Here is a 16,894-nt window from a genome sequence, read left to right as displayed (position 1 = left end):
CGGCGCGGCTGGGGCGTCCTGGCGCACCTGGCGGCCGTGGGCCTGACGGGTTTCCTGCTGCTGCTCTCCAGGCCTGGCACGAGTGAGTGACACACGTTCCCCCCTCCCCTCTCCTCTCGTCTCGTCTCCAAGGGAAACCCGCGGGGGCGGGGGGGGAGGAGAGGTGGTGCCCAAGGAGGGCCCCGCAGGACTCCTCCCCTTGGCCGGCGGGCTGCTTTGAGGGCGGAGGGGCGGCCGCTGCTCAGGGCCGCGCTTTTAACTTATGTCAGCTGCTCGGCTGCGCAAGGGTAACCTTTTGTTGTGCATATTAATGGTGCTTGAACAGCCGCCACCAATCACCCCCTTCTGTAGTTCTTCAACAATAGCCATAATTTTAAGTAAAAGAGGTCTCTTCTTATTACATGGGGAAGGGGGAGCATTCCAGCCTAATAAAATGGCTGAGTGGCACAGGAGACCTGACTATCCCTGAGCAACTACTGTATTTATATGTAGCCTGGGGAGTTTACAGGACTTTCATGGTAGCTAACAATTGCATTAAAGTAGACAATAAGCAGTTATACAACTGGCAGTAGTTGACATAAAATTAGTGAAACAAACCAGAAGCCAGTAAGGACAAGACGATAAAACAGGGGGAGCAAATTAGAGTGTAAACTAGAGAGCTCTAGGAATGGATGGGGAAACTTAAAAAAAGAAGAAAAAAAGAAAGAATATGAGACTGTCCAGGAACCTGATAAAGGACAAAGCTTGTGAACATCTTCCTGCTTCAATGCAAAAGCAAATGTTGTCGCTTGGTGGTGTGCAAGAGGGAGAGAGCGGGAGGCTTCTGTTTGAGCCCTTCTGCTGGCTCATGGTTCACTCCTCATCTCTGGGCTCCATTTCAGTTTTTAATTCGTCTATTTTCTTCCTTTACACTTTGACGAAGAGAGGTGGGAATGAATGACATGGAGGGTGCAAATGGATGGAAAGAAGAGAGAGAGTGAGAGAGATCATTCTATACAGCAGTGGAAATAAAATACACTCCAGCTGCTTCCCCTTTCACTCTGTACTTGGATTTTAAGGAAGCTGCACTTTTTAAAAACAAAGTTAATGTAATATATAGAATCCTGACTTTTATGTACACTGTAAGTAAACAATGATGCGAGAAACAGAAATAAGTTATTCTTGCAAATGTACAGGACAGAGATGATGTACACCTGGATGACTGTATTCAGTTATATAGATACAGGCAGTATTGCTTCTCTGTTTGTTTATTTATTTATTACATTTATATACCGCCCCATAGCCGAAGCTCCCTGGGCAGTTTACAAAAGTTAAAAACAGTAAACATTAAAAATATACAAAATTTAAAAGCATCAAAGACATAAAAACAACAGTATAAAAATATAAAAGGTACTGTTACATTTCAGCACTCTTTCTAGTTGTAAGTATGGCACATTTCTCAAGTGCACTTATTAAGTGTTAAGGAGCCCTCAATCACCTTGTTCTCTCAGTTAGGGAACCCAAATAGTGTTAAAAGAATGGATTTTCCCTGATATTCAAATCTGCTTATGAGTGGTAAAAATTCAAATCCTTGGAAGAACTAGAGATCAATAGTTAATGCTATAATTAATAGTGTACAAGTGATATGACATGGTGGCCAAATGGTGTTACAGGACAACTGTTCTCAAATGATTGACTGTATATCTTGTCTGGAAGCTACCTCACAGTAATCTAGTTAAACACCTTTAATTGTGAAGGATCCTTCCTCAACCTTTCGAATGATAGCTTCTTCCTTCTAGTCCTAAACTAAGCAGGGTCATTATTGCTTTATTGAAGATCATATGCTTGTGCATTTGTGTCATTTCATTGCAGTAGTATAAACCAGTAGATCATGTATTTTGAAAGTTAAAGTTGTTCAGTGATATCTTTCAGTGTGATATAGGCAGCCTCCTTTCCTTTCCACTATGTTGTCTACAGCTGATGCCTGAATAGGGCATCTATGATTGGCAGAAGTACCAAAAAAAAAAAAAAAAAAAAAACCCTTTAGGAAGAAAATCTTCAGCTCCGTCCCCAAATAGCCCATTGAGGACTGACTGAGCATGTTCAGTGGCCATGGGATGCTGCCTTCTGGAGTGGGGTGGGGGTGGGGGATGGAATAAGATTGCCTGGAATCTTGAACAGAATCATCACACGCTGCAATGTTTTGTTGTATGTCCCGCTTGCCTTCTGGGATGCACATTCCATTGGTAGAACGTTCTGCCTAGGACTTGTGCCTCATCATCACCCTGCACAAATTGGAAGTGTATCCTCTGTGGCTGTTTAAAGCAGGAGGGAAGGCAGTAGGGGTGGGCAAACTGCCTTTCAGAAAAGCTTGTTCACCACTATTGACTTCCATGGATGAATGCCTGATATGGCTGCCCAGAATGGCCCAAGCTAATAAAAACATCATCTGTCTCATTAGTAATGAGAGTAAGAGCTTTCCTACATGAGGCATTTATTGTGTGCTCATCTTTCCCTATTCATGGTTGTTTGCAGTTTTTTTTTTAGCCCTCCAGTTTCACATCTGTTTTTAAACAGCATTTTCAGAGAGTTTTTTTTTAGAGTAGGGGAAATGCAGTATTATTTGTGAAAGCGAAAGAAAACTCTTCTACTTGTGTAATTGCTCTATTCTGCTATACCATAGTGCCACCTAGAGGTTATACAGCAAAAGAGCAGGAAAGGAAAAGCTCTTTGTGTAGTGCTCGGATCTCAATTCTGTGACATAAACCGAAAGTAAATTCAGCAGATTAACAACCTTGTGTAGAAAACCTCTAAGATACAGGGTGCTTCCAGACACAGGGGTCCTAGCTTTAACAGTTGGAAGATATTGTGCTGCTTTTCCATCTTTTCTTCCTTAATGAATTTCCACAGTAAGAAAAAAAGACAGATGAAGGGGTGGGAAAGCATGGGAGGGTTCTGAGTGGAAGATGACATCATCTGCCTGTGTTCCTCCCTGCCTCTAAAATTCTGTAAATGAGACAATAAAAGCTTCATCTGGAAGCACCCATGTTTTTGCTTCCTATGATTCAGCCTTTTATAAGTCTTGCAGGAGTGAGCAAATGATTTGGACAACACTTTGCTGAGTGATATGCAGGGCTGGCCCTATCATTAGGCAGAGTGAGGCGGCTACCTCAGACAGTAGATGCTGTGTGTGTCACACGGCTGAACCTGCATCCCTAAGCTAGCCTGTTGTACTTGGGTGTGGTAAAGGATGCTCTTCTCGTTGGTGTTGAAGTAAGATTCAGCTGCCAGTCCCGTCGGTGTCTGTACATCTTAAATGGAAGGTGCCATTTTGTCCTTTGCCTCAGGCAGCAAAATATCTTGAGTTGGCCCTGTTGCCATACTTTGAAACAGACCGGAGAAAAAGGTGACTGTCCGTTAGCAAACTGCTCATGCAATATTTGGCTTTAAGCTTTTATTGTTCTGTGTGAAGAATCAAGCGCCATGTGTTCTAGGAAATGGATTTAGGGTGCTCTATGTATGTTTAGACAGAAATAAGCCCTACATTTCCTAGCATTCCCCAGCCAGCATGTTCTCTGACAAGCCAGTCTTATTCTTGGATTTTGTTTGCAGACTTGAGTATTAGGATCTATACATGAAATGCTGGCGACATCTGAAATATAGGTGCTAAGAAGTAGAGAGCTAGGTGCAAAATCTCCTGTAATTTTCCAAGCCCATAATAATGTGGTTGAAAATTCTAACAGCGAGGAATTGAGCCTCTGGAAATGCAACCCAGGTATGACAGACTCTGCTGCCTTAAAGAAAGCATGATGTTAGCTCTTATACATCTATATAAATAAAAATGAAAAAGACCGTTCGTTACTGTCGTTATATCTCTGAAAGTTCTTCACTGATTGCTTTGAAATTTTGACACAATGTTGCATTCGAATACGTGAGCGTTGTTATATAACTATGTTCTATATGGGGTCAAAGGTTTGTCTTAAAATTGAAGAAATAGGCCTCCTCAAAACCAGTCCTGCTGATCATTGTGACATCACCAACCAGTAGGCCAATCCGCTGCCTCTGCCTCCTCTCCTATTTGCATATTCTCTTGCGATTGGCTGAGTGAATATAGATGTCACACCTGTGACAGTTACACGTTCAGAAGAAAGGTAACTGCCATGAGTTTCCAGTAACCTCCTCACCGTAAAAACATGCTTTTATATCTCCGAAAGTTCTTCACCGATTGCTTTGAAATTTTGACACAGCGTTGCGTTCGAATACGCGAGTGTTGTTATGTAACTATGTTCTCTATGGGGTCAAAGGTTTGTCTTAAAATCGAAGAAATAGGCCTCCTCAAAACCAGTCCTGCTGATCATTGTGACATCACCAACCAGTAGGCCAATCCACTGCCTCTGCCTCCTCTCCTATTTGCATGTTCTCTCCTATTTGCTCTTATAGGTCATTGTGACATCGCCAACCAGTAGACCAATCCACTGCCTCTGCCTTCTCTCCTATTTGCATGTTCTCTCCTATTTGCTCTTATAAGTCATTGTGATATCACCAGCCAGTAGGCCAATCCACTGCCTCTGCCTCCTCTCCTATTTGCATATTCTCTCACAATTGGCTGAGTGAATATAGATGTCACACCTGTGACAGTTACACGTTCTGAAGAAAGGTAACTGCCAGGAGTTTCCACTAACCTCCTCACCGTAAAAACATCCTTTTTTAAAAACCAAACAATCTGCTTTACTTCATCCAAATAATGCCTCACAGAAGATCACACTTAGGTTGCCGTACTCGCAGAGCGGAAGCACTGCGACGAGAAATTGCAAATCAGACTGAGGAAGAACGGGCATCAGCAAACGAGAAAAAAAGAAAAAGAATGCCTCAAATACGTGCCAAGGAACCAGCCAAGCAACGTTCAGCCAGACTTGAGGATGCACGGTTGCGAGCACAGCAATCGCATTCTACAGCTTCAGATCTGCTTTGTTCTCAACAGAATGAACGTGACAGGCTGAGAGTGGCTGAAAGACGTCAACGAGAAACAGCACATCAGCGTCAAACACGACTCCGTGGTAAACAATCACACGATTACAATCGCCTTGCATTCCGGTACAACCCAGCTGATGATTATAGTTTGAGGTGGCATGTTCTCATCGGCACTATGACTGAAGTGTGTCCTTATTGCAAGGCTCTTAAATTTAATGGAGAAACAAAAGGAATGTGTTGCGCTGCTGGAAAAATTAAACTGCCTCAACTTGGAGAACCACCAGAGCCATTACAAACTTTGCTTGCCGGATATACCGCAGAATCAAAGCATTTCCTATCTAACATCAGGAAATACAACTCATGCTTCCAAATGACATCGTTCGGCGCAGAAATCATCACAGCTCCATTTATGCCAACTTTCAAAGTCAAAGGACAAATTTATCATAAAGCCGGCTCCTTCCTTCCGTTTTAAGATAGTCAACATAAATTCCTACAAATGTATTTCATTGTTGATGGCAATGATGAATTGAATGCACGCTGCGGAATTTATACCAGCATAAAAAGGTCCATCGTTTCAAAACTGCAACAGCTACTTCACGAAAAAAACAATTTAGTACATTTGTTCAAAACAGCAATTGACATGATGCCATCTGATACACACAAGATTGTTATTCATGCTGACAAAACGCCTGCTGGAGAACATGTGCGAAGATTCAATGCTCCAACTATAGACGAAGTGGCAATTGTTATAGTCAGAGATCAATCTTGACAAGACCTTTCAAAGGTGAAGATGTCCTCATTCCTCGCATTCCTATGATTCCAACAGATATGCCATTTCAATTTAAGAGATTGCAATTCCCAATTCGATTGGCGTTTGCAACCACCATCAACAAAGCTCAGGGCCAATCTTTAGAATTGTGCGGTTTAGATCTAGACACAGATTGCTTCTCACATGGACAATTATATGTTACGTGTTCTAGAGTCGGAAAACCAGACAATCTCTATATCTACACAGACAATGGAACAACTAAAAATATTGTATATCCACAAGCTTTGTGAAATTAAACATATTAGAAACATCCGCTTTGTCTTTTTTTCTTTTCAATTTAACCAGACTGAGCCACAGCAACGCGTGGCAGGGTACAGCTAGTATTTAAATAAATAAGAGAAATGTTTGTGGAAAGACTCTTGTAAATGTGAGAATAAGACTTTGCTAAAAGGATCATAAAAAGTAGAGACAGTCTAGGTGTGGGTTCTACTTCTAGGGAGATGGGAACGCTTCCTAAGGCCTCGTAGAATCTCTCATACATGATGCTTAACGTGGCCTAGCATCATTTCTGCCCTTGCCAAAATATGAAAAACTCTGCAGTTGGAACAAATTAGTAACACAAATTAGATAACATATATCTAGTATTATATAGAGCATTTGGAGAAGGGCATTTCCACAGAAAGTAGGCTGTTTGAGAATCGCACTTAAAACACAGCATTTTTCCTTTTACCCTGAATTGGAAAGCATTCACGCAGAATCCCTCATGTGCACGGTATTCCCATTGTCTGCTGTGGAAGTCATGGGCCTCTTTCCCATTCCCTAGCTGGTGATCGTAACGTTCTCCTTACTCTCATAAGACTGTCTCTAACTACAGCCACAGTTTTGTCATAGATCAGGCTTCCTTTGTTATGGTCTGTTGCCATTAAATTGGTTATTGAAGCCATGTTTTATTTTTAGTTTGCTTAGCCAAAGCTGACTGGTGTTCTGTTTTCGCTCTTCCTTCCAGGTTTATTTTCCTGGCACCCTGTGTTCATGTCAATAGCAGTAAGTTATTTTCTGTTTATTCAATATATCCAGGAATGTTGTCTGTTGTACTACTTTGCTTTCAGAGAGTGTAACATAAACACTAGGGGTATGTACAGACATTCACATCTTAGAGAAGTAGAAATGCTTTTGTCTTCCTTTTGCAGCCGGCAGCAGAACACCCTCCCCCCCACCTTACAGTGCTCCTGTCATGGTCAAACCTGTGTTTTGAAGTGCCTCAGGAGATACCTACTAAAACCCAAAACATTCTCCAGGAGCACAGTCAGCATTACAAAATAGCTGTGTTTTCATTGTGCCAACATTCCAAGCACTTGCGGGAACACTTGTGACATGACTCACAATCACCGACCCACTGCCTCCACACACCCAGAACTTTAAAACTTGTTTTGTTCTATAAAGGGTGAATGCTGTGTCTCTTTGTTTACTGAAAATAAAGCTTTGCAGTATTTTTCTACCTGCTATTTCAAGATCCATCTTTTAAAATACATTAGGTTTTAAATGTATATAATAATGTATTATTGAACATATTAAATAATCTAAAGTGTATTTTATAAATTACATTTTATTACACACACACGCGCGCACACACACTTCTAATCTATGTTCTTTGATTAGCACTAGAATGCACATCTTTAGGAATTCCCTTCCCACAACCAAAGAACTAAATAAGTGTTGAAGCTTCTCTGCCGATCCCTTTGTATTACCTTTGTATAGTGGTGACATCTTGGATGTTTCCGGACTGAGGGCTCCTAATGCTACCAAACAAAAGGCATTGTACAGCTGTTCTGTATTTCCTCCCTTAGGATGCAATCCTATCTGGATGCCTGTTAGCCTCCAAACCCAGAGGCTGATGGGCATTCTATGCAGAGTGTTAGGAACATGGAGGAGATCTTCATCTGTATGTTGCTCCTGCTCTGCATTTTTGCTAGACTGGCATTTTTGGCCCATCTAGCTACAGGGGCGGTGGCGGGAAGGAGGCTGGTGAGGGCTGAGGATAACTGGGAATAACCCATATCCCCGCCTCCCCAGTCCCCACCCTTCCCACAGAACCTCCCCCCTTCCCTTCTGTCTGTGGTTACGGGTGCAGTTCTCCACACCAGCTGGAAGGGGAAGGGGGCAAGGAGCTTGGATTCCTGGGTCTGAGCTCAAAGCACTATCTCTGACCTTGGATCCAGGAATCTGAACTATCCTAGCCGCCCCCCCCCCCATGCTTTCTTGGGGCCATAGGATTGCTCTCCCCATGGATTTTCTGTAGTAAGAGATAAAAAAACAGCAAGTGGAACACACAGAAGGATTGCAAATGGAAGGCAACAATGTCTGGACCCCTATAAAATTTATTTATTTATTTATTTATTATACCACTCCCCATCCAAAAATTTCAGAGTGGTGAACAAGAAATGAAATAAAAAGAAAAGAAAAGAATAAAAAGAGAATAAAAATGCTGTGCCTTGACGGTGCTGGGTTGCTGATGCTTCTTCCCAAATCCTGCACTTTTGCAGGGTGGTGGTGGCTGATCCCCACGCTGAAGCCAGCACGGGGGCGTTCCGGCAGTCACTCAGCTTGCCAGCCCACCCCCTGGTCTCTGCGTGGGCAGACGGTGACCAGTCGGGCGCCTTCCTCCTGGAATGCCTTTGCATCAAGGATGGAATGAGATAAGATGGCAGAAGGGCCATGTTCATCTCGCTCCATTCTGAAAAGTCGGGCTAAGTCCCTGACTTTTAAAATGCAGAGCTTCTCTGGAAAGCCCCACTGGGCTTTGAGGTGGCTGCTGCATCGCATAATTGACGCAGCGCCACCGCAGAGCCACCTCGGGGCTTCCAGAACGTAGAGACAGTGCCTGGATCTTGAGCAAAGAAAAACCCTCCCATTCCCCTGAAAAAGTGATTATCTATTCATAGCTTGTGGTTGCCCCTGTTACTTTGCTAGCGTATAGGCTCTGTTCTTTTAATATGAAACTCTGTAAAATTAAATGATTATTTCTGTATTTAGATTTTATTTCTTACCGGCTGCCTTGGGGGAGGGTTCTTCTTTTAGAATTGAAAGGTGAGGTGGGATAAAAAATAGTTTTATAAATAAATGAACCCTAGACTGGAGCAAGACTTGACACTAGTATACTGTGCACATGTGCAATAAATAACCTCTCTTTTTTGTTGCAAAATGGCACCTCCTAGCTTGGCCCTTTTAGTTTTGGGTCAGCAGATGTGCTGTGCCTGTAGATTCAAAGACGCCTATTGTTGCCACAATGGAAAGGAAGTGTTCTCCTATTATCAAAGCTGCCCTGTGGATGTTCTGCTCTTGGCCAGGAACCAATAATGTTTAGATGCCAAATGGGAGTGGGGTCCACTCAAGGCTTGCTCTGATGGGAGGAAGGTTCAGAGGTTACCAAAGAATCTTGGGAAGGCAGCTCTTTAAAGGAACCAGGGCTGGATAAGGGCAGGTCCGTATGATTTCTGCCTGCACTCCTCCTTGTGCCCTTTAGGACTAAATTAGAAGGTCAGGAAAAGAGTGGAGGGGACAAACGCAGGTGTTTGTTTTCCCCCAGGGATGCTTATCTCTTATATTTTTTATTCAAATGTATATGCCGTTTTCCACAGAGGTGTCAAAATGGTGAACATAAAATACAATGGCATCAAAACAAGAATAAATGTAACAATGAAAACAACACAATACAAATGAATCATCAACACAACCGCCCACTCTACTGTGTGCTACCAACCATAGCTGTCTGGGTCACACTTCCAGGAGAGCCTGTGTGAAGAGATGAGTTTTAAGAAGACATAGCATCAGAGCTGGGGGTGGGGGCTGTTTAGTGTCAATTGGTAAAGTGTTCCAGAGGGTGGGGGCTGTAACACTAAATGTTCTGCTGCAAGTGTGCCTGCAAGTGCTGCCTCTGAGGATTGGAGCCCTCGGGCAAAGACATGAAGGGTAAGGGGAGCCTGTAAGGAACCTGGTCCCAAGTTGTTTTCAGGTTTATATGTTAACAACAACACCTTAAACTTGGCCCGGTAGCTTATTGGCAGCCAGTGCAGTTCTTCTAGCAAAGGTGTAACTTGTGGGAAAGAGGCCCCAGTGAGCTGCCGAGCTGCTGCATTCTGCATCAGCTGCAGCTTCCGGACCAAGCCCAAGGGCAGCCCCAGACAGAACGCATGGCAGTAATCCAACTTTGAGTTTGCCATTGCCTATACTCATCTTCTCAAGAGAAGCCACCTGTGCAGGCTGTACCTCTACTGATGTTCGTCCATTTATCATGCAGATAAGCATCAGTGGAAGCTCACCATGACTGTAGAGGCAGGGGTAGGAACTGTCTGCCCCCCCCCCTTGAGTGTTGTTGGACTGCAACTCCCACCAGCCCTAGGCAGCATAGCCAATGATGAGGGATTAAGGGAGATGTAGTCCAATGACATCTAGAGGGCCACACGTTCTCCATCTCTGCTGCAGACAATGCTGTTCAGATGTGGTGGTTTGCGTGCCTCAGTCCCGCAAATATGCAGTGTGCTAACATACCTTTACAGCTTTCTTGAACTTTTATAAAGTTGCATTTCCTAGTGTTTCTTGAAGATAGGTGTGACAGTTAATATGAATTAAAACTAGATTTAAGTATTGTCATAAATGTAGTTTTCAGTTGACCCTTCATTTGGCTATGCTCTACTTATTGAAGGAGGGATGACTTAGGCAACTGGAGGCCACTTTGCACGTAGTAAAGGATGGGTCCCTGCATTTCCTTGGTAGATGGATCATATGTTGATTTTTAAGGTTTGAATGGCATTCACACTTCTTTAAAAATGCAGTGAACCTGTGTGTAGAAGACTTGGTGTATCACAGAAAAATATTATTAACATGTGAAGTATCAGTAGTATAGTCAGCAGTAGTGTAGGCCAAAATTTTCTGTTTGGGATTGGCAACCATTGCCAGCGTCAGGCTTTGGGGGCCCTTGGGAAGATGCCTTTAGTGGGCCCATCTCATTACCACCACTGCCAATTTGCTTGCTTTCTCCCTTTAGGCCCAAGGTGCATAACCATCCAGTGGAGAAGGCCAATGGAGTATGATGCACCATGCCCTCATTCTTCTTACTACAGGCAGCAGCTGCAAGGAGTATCAGGGCCAGGAAGCTTCAAGGTCAACAGTGCCCCCCCACAAGGGCGTGGGTCTCAGTAGTTGCCCAATGATGCCAGCCCTGTGCAACTTTTCTTAGTTTTCCATAAACAACCTCCAGTCTGACCAACTCTTGGGACCAGTTTATGTACTCAATGGAATCATGGTAACTTTTCCCCCTGGGCTATGTCACTTCAGGCTGCAAATGTGCAGTTGTATGTTTGAATGCTGGTCCAAAACAACCTCTCCACAACAAACCTCTTCTTGCATGTAGAACAACATGTGAAGAAGTCTAGGTGGAACTCATCTCCCTGACACACTAGTTATATAAACATGCAGGAAGTTTACTAGATATCAGTGCATTGCTGCTGTGTGACAGCTGCCCTGAAGAACCATCGGGAATGAAAGCTGCAGGGTGTAAAAATCGCCTGTCTAAAGTGGTACATTTCAGCAACGTCTTTAACACTTGGTTTGGCTATGCATAAAAACTGGTCCCAAGTCATTGGCTTTGCTTGTTGTTTAGGGTAGGATGTGAGATGATGGGGCAGTCAAGCTCAACAGAGATGTCATAATGCTAATGGGTTCCTGTGTTCTCAGTTCTGCCTCTGCCTGATGGAAGGCATCCTGATCTTCTCACCCGAGGGCTCCCTCTTCTGCTCCTGCTCCCACAAAGTGAAAGTGCGATTGCGCTGGACTGCACAGACGCTGGCGCTTGTGGCTGCAACCCTGGGTTTGGCCTTCATTGTCTCCAGCAAGAACCGGAGTGAGCTTCCACATTTCACCTCCTGGCACAGTGTTCTGGGTCTCCTGACACTTTTGGCAACTTGTGGGCAGGTCTTGTGCGGACTTTGCCTGCGCTTTCCACAGCTGCTGAGGATTTCGTCTGTGTCTCGGCTCCGACTGTACCACACTGCGTATGGACTGATTGTTTACCTGTTAGCCACCTTCACTGTGGTACTGGGAATTTATTCTGACTGGTTTCAGGCCCAGATTAAAGGGGTGGTTTGGTATTTCTGCCTGGGTTTGCCCTTCTGTCCAGCCTTAGCTATTGTGAACCAGATTACTAGAACTCGTTTGCCGAAGAAGAGACAACACGTTTGAACTTTGGTCCCATTGGGATCCTCAGGAATCAACATTTCATCTTTGTTGTTTGTTCTCTTTATCCCCCCCTTTTTTGGGGGGGTCTTTATTACAATCAAGTGTGAACTCCTGTGCACTCTGCTTCTTTTGTTCTTTAGCTCTGTGTTGTGTGTGATTTGGCAAAATGGTCTCTCTCCTTGTACTCCAACATTCTGAAAATATGCAGATTGTGTTTTCCAGCTCACTGAACAGGTAAACACAGATGTTTAGCTGGTCCTCATGATTGGATCTGCAGTGCTTTCCTGAAGCAGAAAAGAGGATCACCAATTTGCTGTCTTTAATAGAAGCAAAGAGGTGCTGGCGTTTAGAGCAATGTTTATGGCATTCCGAAATCGTAAATGTCCTTCAGTAGTTAGACCTGCACCCATCCACAAGCTAGAAACTTCATTGGGTCCACTCACTTGGCTTCTATGGCTCTGGCACTGCTTCTTCCTCACCTGCCCAGCTCCTGTACTCTTCCCCTGTTGCTTCACTCCCCATCAGGTCCTACTCCCCTTCTTCATCACTGCTTCCCCCATCTCTGCCTGGATCCACCATCTTGGCATTTTAACTCATCTCCAGACTGCGACATTGGGTGACTGCTTATGAATCACCAAACAAAAGGAAATTTGTTGCCCCCCAAAAAGAGGGTGCTAATTTGCATAAAATGTGCATATGCTAATATATATGTATAGATGCAAATTTAGAAATAATTATGATTTAAATAGAAATCCAGTATATCTCACAAGCATGAGGAAGACTAAGCAGGTGTCCAGTGTACCTGCTCAGTCTGTTGTTCAGGGGCAGTTTTAAGGCCCAGCTCTTCCCTCTGATGCTTCTTTGTCTTTATACCAGACTTGGACTGGGTGAGGGCAGGTCCAAATCAGAGGATTGTCCTCTGGCAGACCTTCAAAATAGAGGACTATCCTCTGTAAAAGAGGACACATGGCCACTTTCCACTTGTTATGAAGTGCAGCCTGATCCAAGCAGAGTACCTATGCTCCTACCATCTAGCTTCAGGTCTTTGTATGGTGGGTAATAAATTCTCCTGTGTGTGCGTGAGCAGGAACCCTAAAGAAAGGTGGATCCCTATTTGGCCACTTGTACACATGTAGGGTCTGTTCCACTGTGGTCCTGCATCTTTTCTCTCCCCTGCCCCCACCACATGCCTGTACACCATTCTGCAGGAGACTAGCAAGGACATTAGAGATTATTTGAATACTGAAATGCTCAAGATCATTCAGAATCAACGGTGGAAATTCTTACCCAAAACTATTCTGAATGTGCAGAACATTTTTCTACCCTACTGAATAATGGCATCTGCTACCTCCCTCACATATTTAGTATCAAGAAGCAGGATGGGCAGGCTGCATAGATTCCTGGAAGAGCGCATGTTTTGTGTGCAGGAGCTCCTTAGCATTTTATGGGCAAAGGGAAAAAATTCTCATGTAGAAAAAACAAAGCAAAACGCTTACCTTTAATGAGAGGCCAAGCTCTCTTCATCTGGCCTACGTTTTAATGGTGAGGCAAAGGAGAAAATTCTGTGGTGGGGTGATGTGAAAAATACCCATTTGGGGTGTGTGTGCAAAGGAGTCAAATGTTTTTTCTGTGCACAGTGGAGAAATTCCTTGTCTCTTTCAGAGCTGTCTCTGGCTTCTCCACGCCCACTGAAATTTTGACACGTTGCTTCAACTTCCCAGCTGCCAAACAATATAATCTATGAAATTCAAGCAAAACAATTCCAAATGAAAAATAATTATGAAAGAGAAATCTCAAAGAATAAAATTGTAATTTGGAATGAGTTTGGATCCTTTTTAATATGTGTAATAGGACTCTTGTATATATATTTTCCAGATTAAATTATGATTTGGGGTTAGGATCATGTCAATTAAGTAGCTAATCTTCCTTTAGCCAGGAAGAAATCCTTAGTAAGGTGGTCTGAGACATGCCAAGCATTTCCAGCTGAGAAATAGGCAATTTGCATGAGGCAAGCTGGGTAGAAACTTGAGTAAAATTCAAAATCATATACATCCTACAGCTCCCATATTGCCGTATTACATGACCAATACCTTGCACAATAAAGACACATGCCTCTCACTTATTGAATAGGATCCAAATGTCTTTCCTTAAAGTTGTTGCACATCTGTTGCAGGGATAGCCAATTTTTTCAGCACTGAAATAGCAATGATTTGTGACTGGAGAAATCAGATTGTTTTTCCAGATAATGTATCCTTTGCTGTATAGAATACCATTGTGTGGTATGGGTATCTACTGGGTGGTGCTTATAACATTACTAGGTATATGAACAGGATTCAGATTAAACTGAGATGAATTGAGTCCCTTTGACAGTTTCTGGTGCTTCCTTAGGCGAAATGATACACACTCTAAAGTGACCAGAACAGAAGCTGGAGCCTACACAAGATCTTATTAGCAATTTGGTTTGGGGGAAATTGTGTGTCTCCAAAAATCGTGTCTTCTGCTTTCATTTCTCAAAATGCTGATGGGAGGGAGGAATGAATGAATGATGACAGACAGACTTACTGAGAGTTTGGTTCACCTAATCTTAAGGCACATTTTTCCAGGGGCTTTCCAAACACTGTACTTTGAGAGAGGATAAGGGAGGGTCCGTGAGATGGACATTTTTCCAACACTACCAAGCTTCACTATGTGAAAAGCTTTAGAATAGTTTCCAGTCACAGCTCCCTTACCCCTGCACTTATCCTTCTGAAAATTGTCAGGGTTTCTTGCCATTTTCATATAAATAGCACCCCAAAAACCATCCGGTTCATGGAAAGCAAAGTGAATCATTCACTTCCCTCCAAATTTGAGGACTCCCCTTTCACATAAACTGCTACACAAAGCCTAAAATAATGGCATTTTTCTTACTTAGGGCCACCTTAATGCTGTCTGTCATTTTCAGGAGAACTTTCCACAAGGAACATTAGGGGATAAGGATGTCCTCTTTGGGATATCCTCAAAATGTCAAGGCTGATCTTGCGCAAAAGCTCTTGTGTCTGTTCATATGAAATTTAGCAGCTTCAATCCCATCAAAAAGGGAAACTATCCCTGCAAATTTCATCCAATTCTGCCAAGCAATAAAAAGCTTATCAACAGTTTTCTTTAAAAAAAAACCATAAAGGCATGTAGCAGAAAAACCACTCTGTCTACTTTCCTGAAATTTGGCAGGTATAATCCGCTCCGAAGGGGATATTATGCATGCACATTTCATAAACTTTTGAAAAACAGAAAAAAAGCTAGAGCCATTTTTTTTTTAAAAAATCCCATGATAGGCTATAAGAGCTACAAAGCCTTGGACTACTGAGTTTCAAGTTGGGTTCAGTACCAGGGTTGGCGTGGATAGAGTCTAAATCAGTCAGAGCAGGATTGGGCTATTTTCCAAAGCACCAAAATGGGGTCTGAGTCAAATCTTGTGGTCAGTGCATATCTCTATTAGTGATGAGCGTAAGGCTTCCTTCACTGTTCTGAACCAGAGCAAATTTCTGATAAGCAGCGGCATCAGGCCAGTAGGGTCCTGAAAATGGAAAAAGGAGAAGGCCATCTGGTTACGATGTTTGAAGAGAGGGCTAAAAGCTAATTCACATTCCATTAGAAACAGTCACCACATTGGGTGAGGATTACAGGTGAACTAGAGCAGAACAAGTGAACTTTCCGTGTACTCAACCCCCAGGAAGCATCTGATCATGCAGTGTAGGGTGCTGATACCAGGTATCTTATTTCTCACACCAAGGGCTCTTTTCCTTGCTCTCTGGTTTGCACCAGTCTACAACTTCTGATGCATCTCTTTGCTGTTCCCTGCTTTCCACATTCTTGGAGAAAGAATGTTCTACCATTTGCTCATCTCTGCATTCTTGGCCTGTCATTGTGATGCTTTTGTGTTTGATTTTGAGAAAACAGCTCTGAAACAGATGAGTTGGCCACAGAATTCTCAAGTCTTAACAATGGAAGCCTACTCAGTACCAGGTCTGCTGCCCCATGTGTGTTCTTGTTGAGCATGCAGATGGTGTGTGGGTGTGCGCGCATGTACTTGTTCAAGTTTAATGAAGAGGATTTATGTTGGCACAGATACCTCTGTAGAAAGGCTTGCACTGTGAAGTTCACTATTCTAGAGGGAAGAATTTGAAAGAATGAGTTTCATATGAAGATACAAAGAGTGCAGTATGATGCAGCAGTGGGGTGTGGGGGTAATGAAGATTCCTCCTCTGTGGAGAGGAAATCCTTTCCAGCTCCTGGTAGAGAACTGAGAAAGAAAGGGGTGGTGGTGGTGAAAATAGCAAAGGGTCCAGGTGGGGTGCATGAGAGAGATGTTTGCTTAACAAACCAGAGAGAGGGAGAAAGCAGCTCTATGAAACTAATTTTCTGGATACCAGTAGCTGTGTGCCTGAGACACAAAGCTCATTAATAAGGAATAAACTAGAGGCTGGAAAGTAAGACCCCCTAAGGCCTCTTCAGGCATTTGTTGTGTAAAAGAGCAACCTGAGTACAAGGGGCTGCAAGGCTGTGTTTTTAGCCCCCACTCTGAATTACTTCTACCACTGGGAGTTTTTTCTAGCAGGGGAGGCTACCTGTGCAAAGTCTCTGATTTAGAAATCTGAATTGTGCAGGGATGGATAGAAAATGCTGCCAATTGCAGAAATTCACCCTGAACACATGAGCAATGCCTGAATAGGGCTCAAAAACATTTAGGATAAACATTGGGAATTACAATGGCCCCGTTCAGACAACACGCTAAACCATGCTGCTTAAGCACAAAATGGTTAATGGAATGCATTCCTTTAACCATTTTGTGCTTAAGCAGCATGGTTTAGTGTTGTTTGAACGGGGCCTATGAGTTTGAAATTAAGCAATTATGTGTTTTGTTAAGATTAGGTGGAGTGATTAAAACATTTCTGTCTGAAATGA

General features: G+C 43.2%; 1 protein-coding gene across 1 annotated transcript; it reads left to right on the top strand.

The window, feature by feature from the left end:
- On the top strand, nt 1–12,044 carry LOC134408417 (probable transmembrane reductase CYB561D1). Its single transcript, XM_063140679.1, has 3 exons — nt 1–82; nt 6,726–6,763; nt 11,453–12,044. The coding sequence occupies exons 2-3, from the start codon at nt 6,752–6,754 to the stop codon at nt 11,954–11,956; spliced, it is 516 nt and encodes a 171-aa protein (XP_062996749.1). The 5' UTR covers nt 1–82; nt 6,726–6,751; the 3' UTR covers nt 11,957–12,044.
- The last annotated feature ends 4,850 nt before the right edge of the window (nt 12,045–16,894 follow it).

Source organism: Elgaria multicarinata, chromosome 1 (genome assembly GCF_023053635.1).
Source record: "Elgaria multicarinata webbii isolate HBS135686 ecotype San Diego chromosome 1, rElgMul1.1.pri, whole genome shotgun sequence".
In the NCBI taxonomy this organism is placed as follows: domain Eukaryota; kingdom Metazoa; phylum Chordata; class Lepidosauria; order Squamata; family Anguidae; genus Elgaria; species Elgaria multicarinata.
The sequence above is the reverse complement of the archived record's forward strand: the minus strand, read 5'-3'. Positions and strand labels throughout refer to the sequence as shown.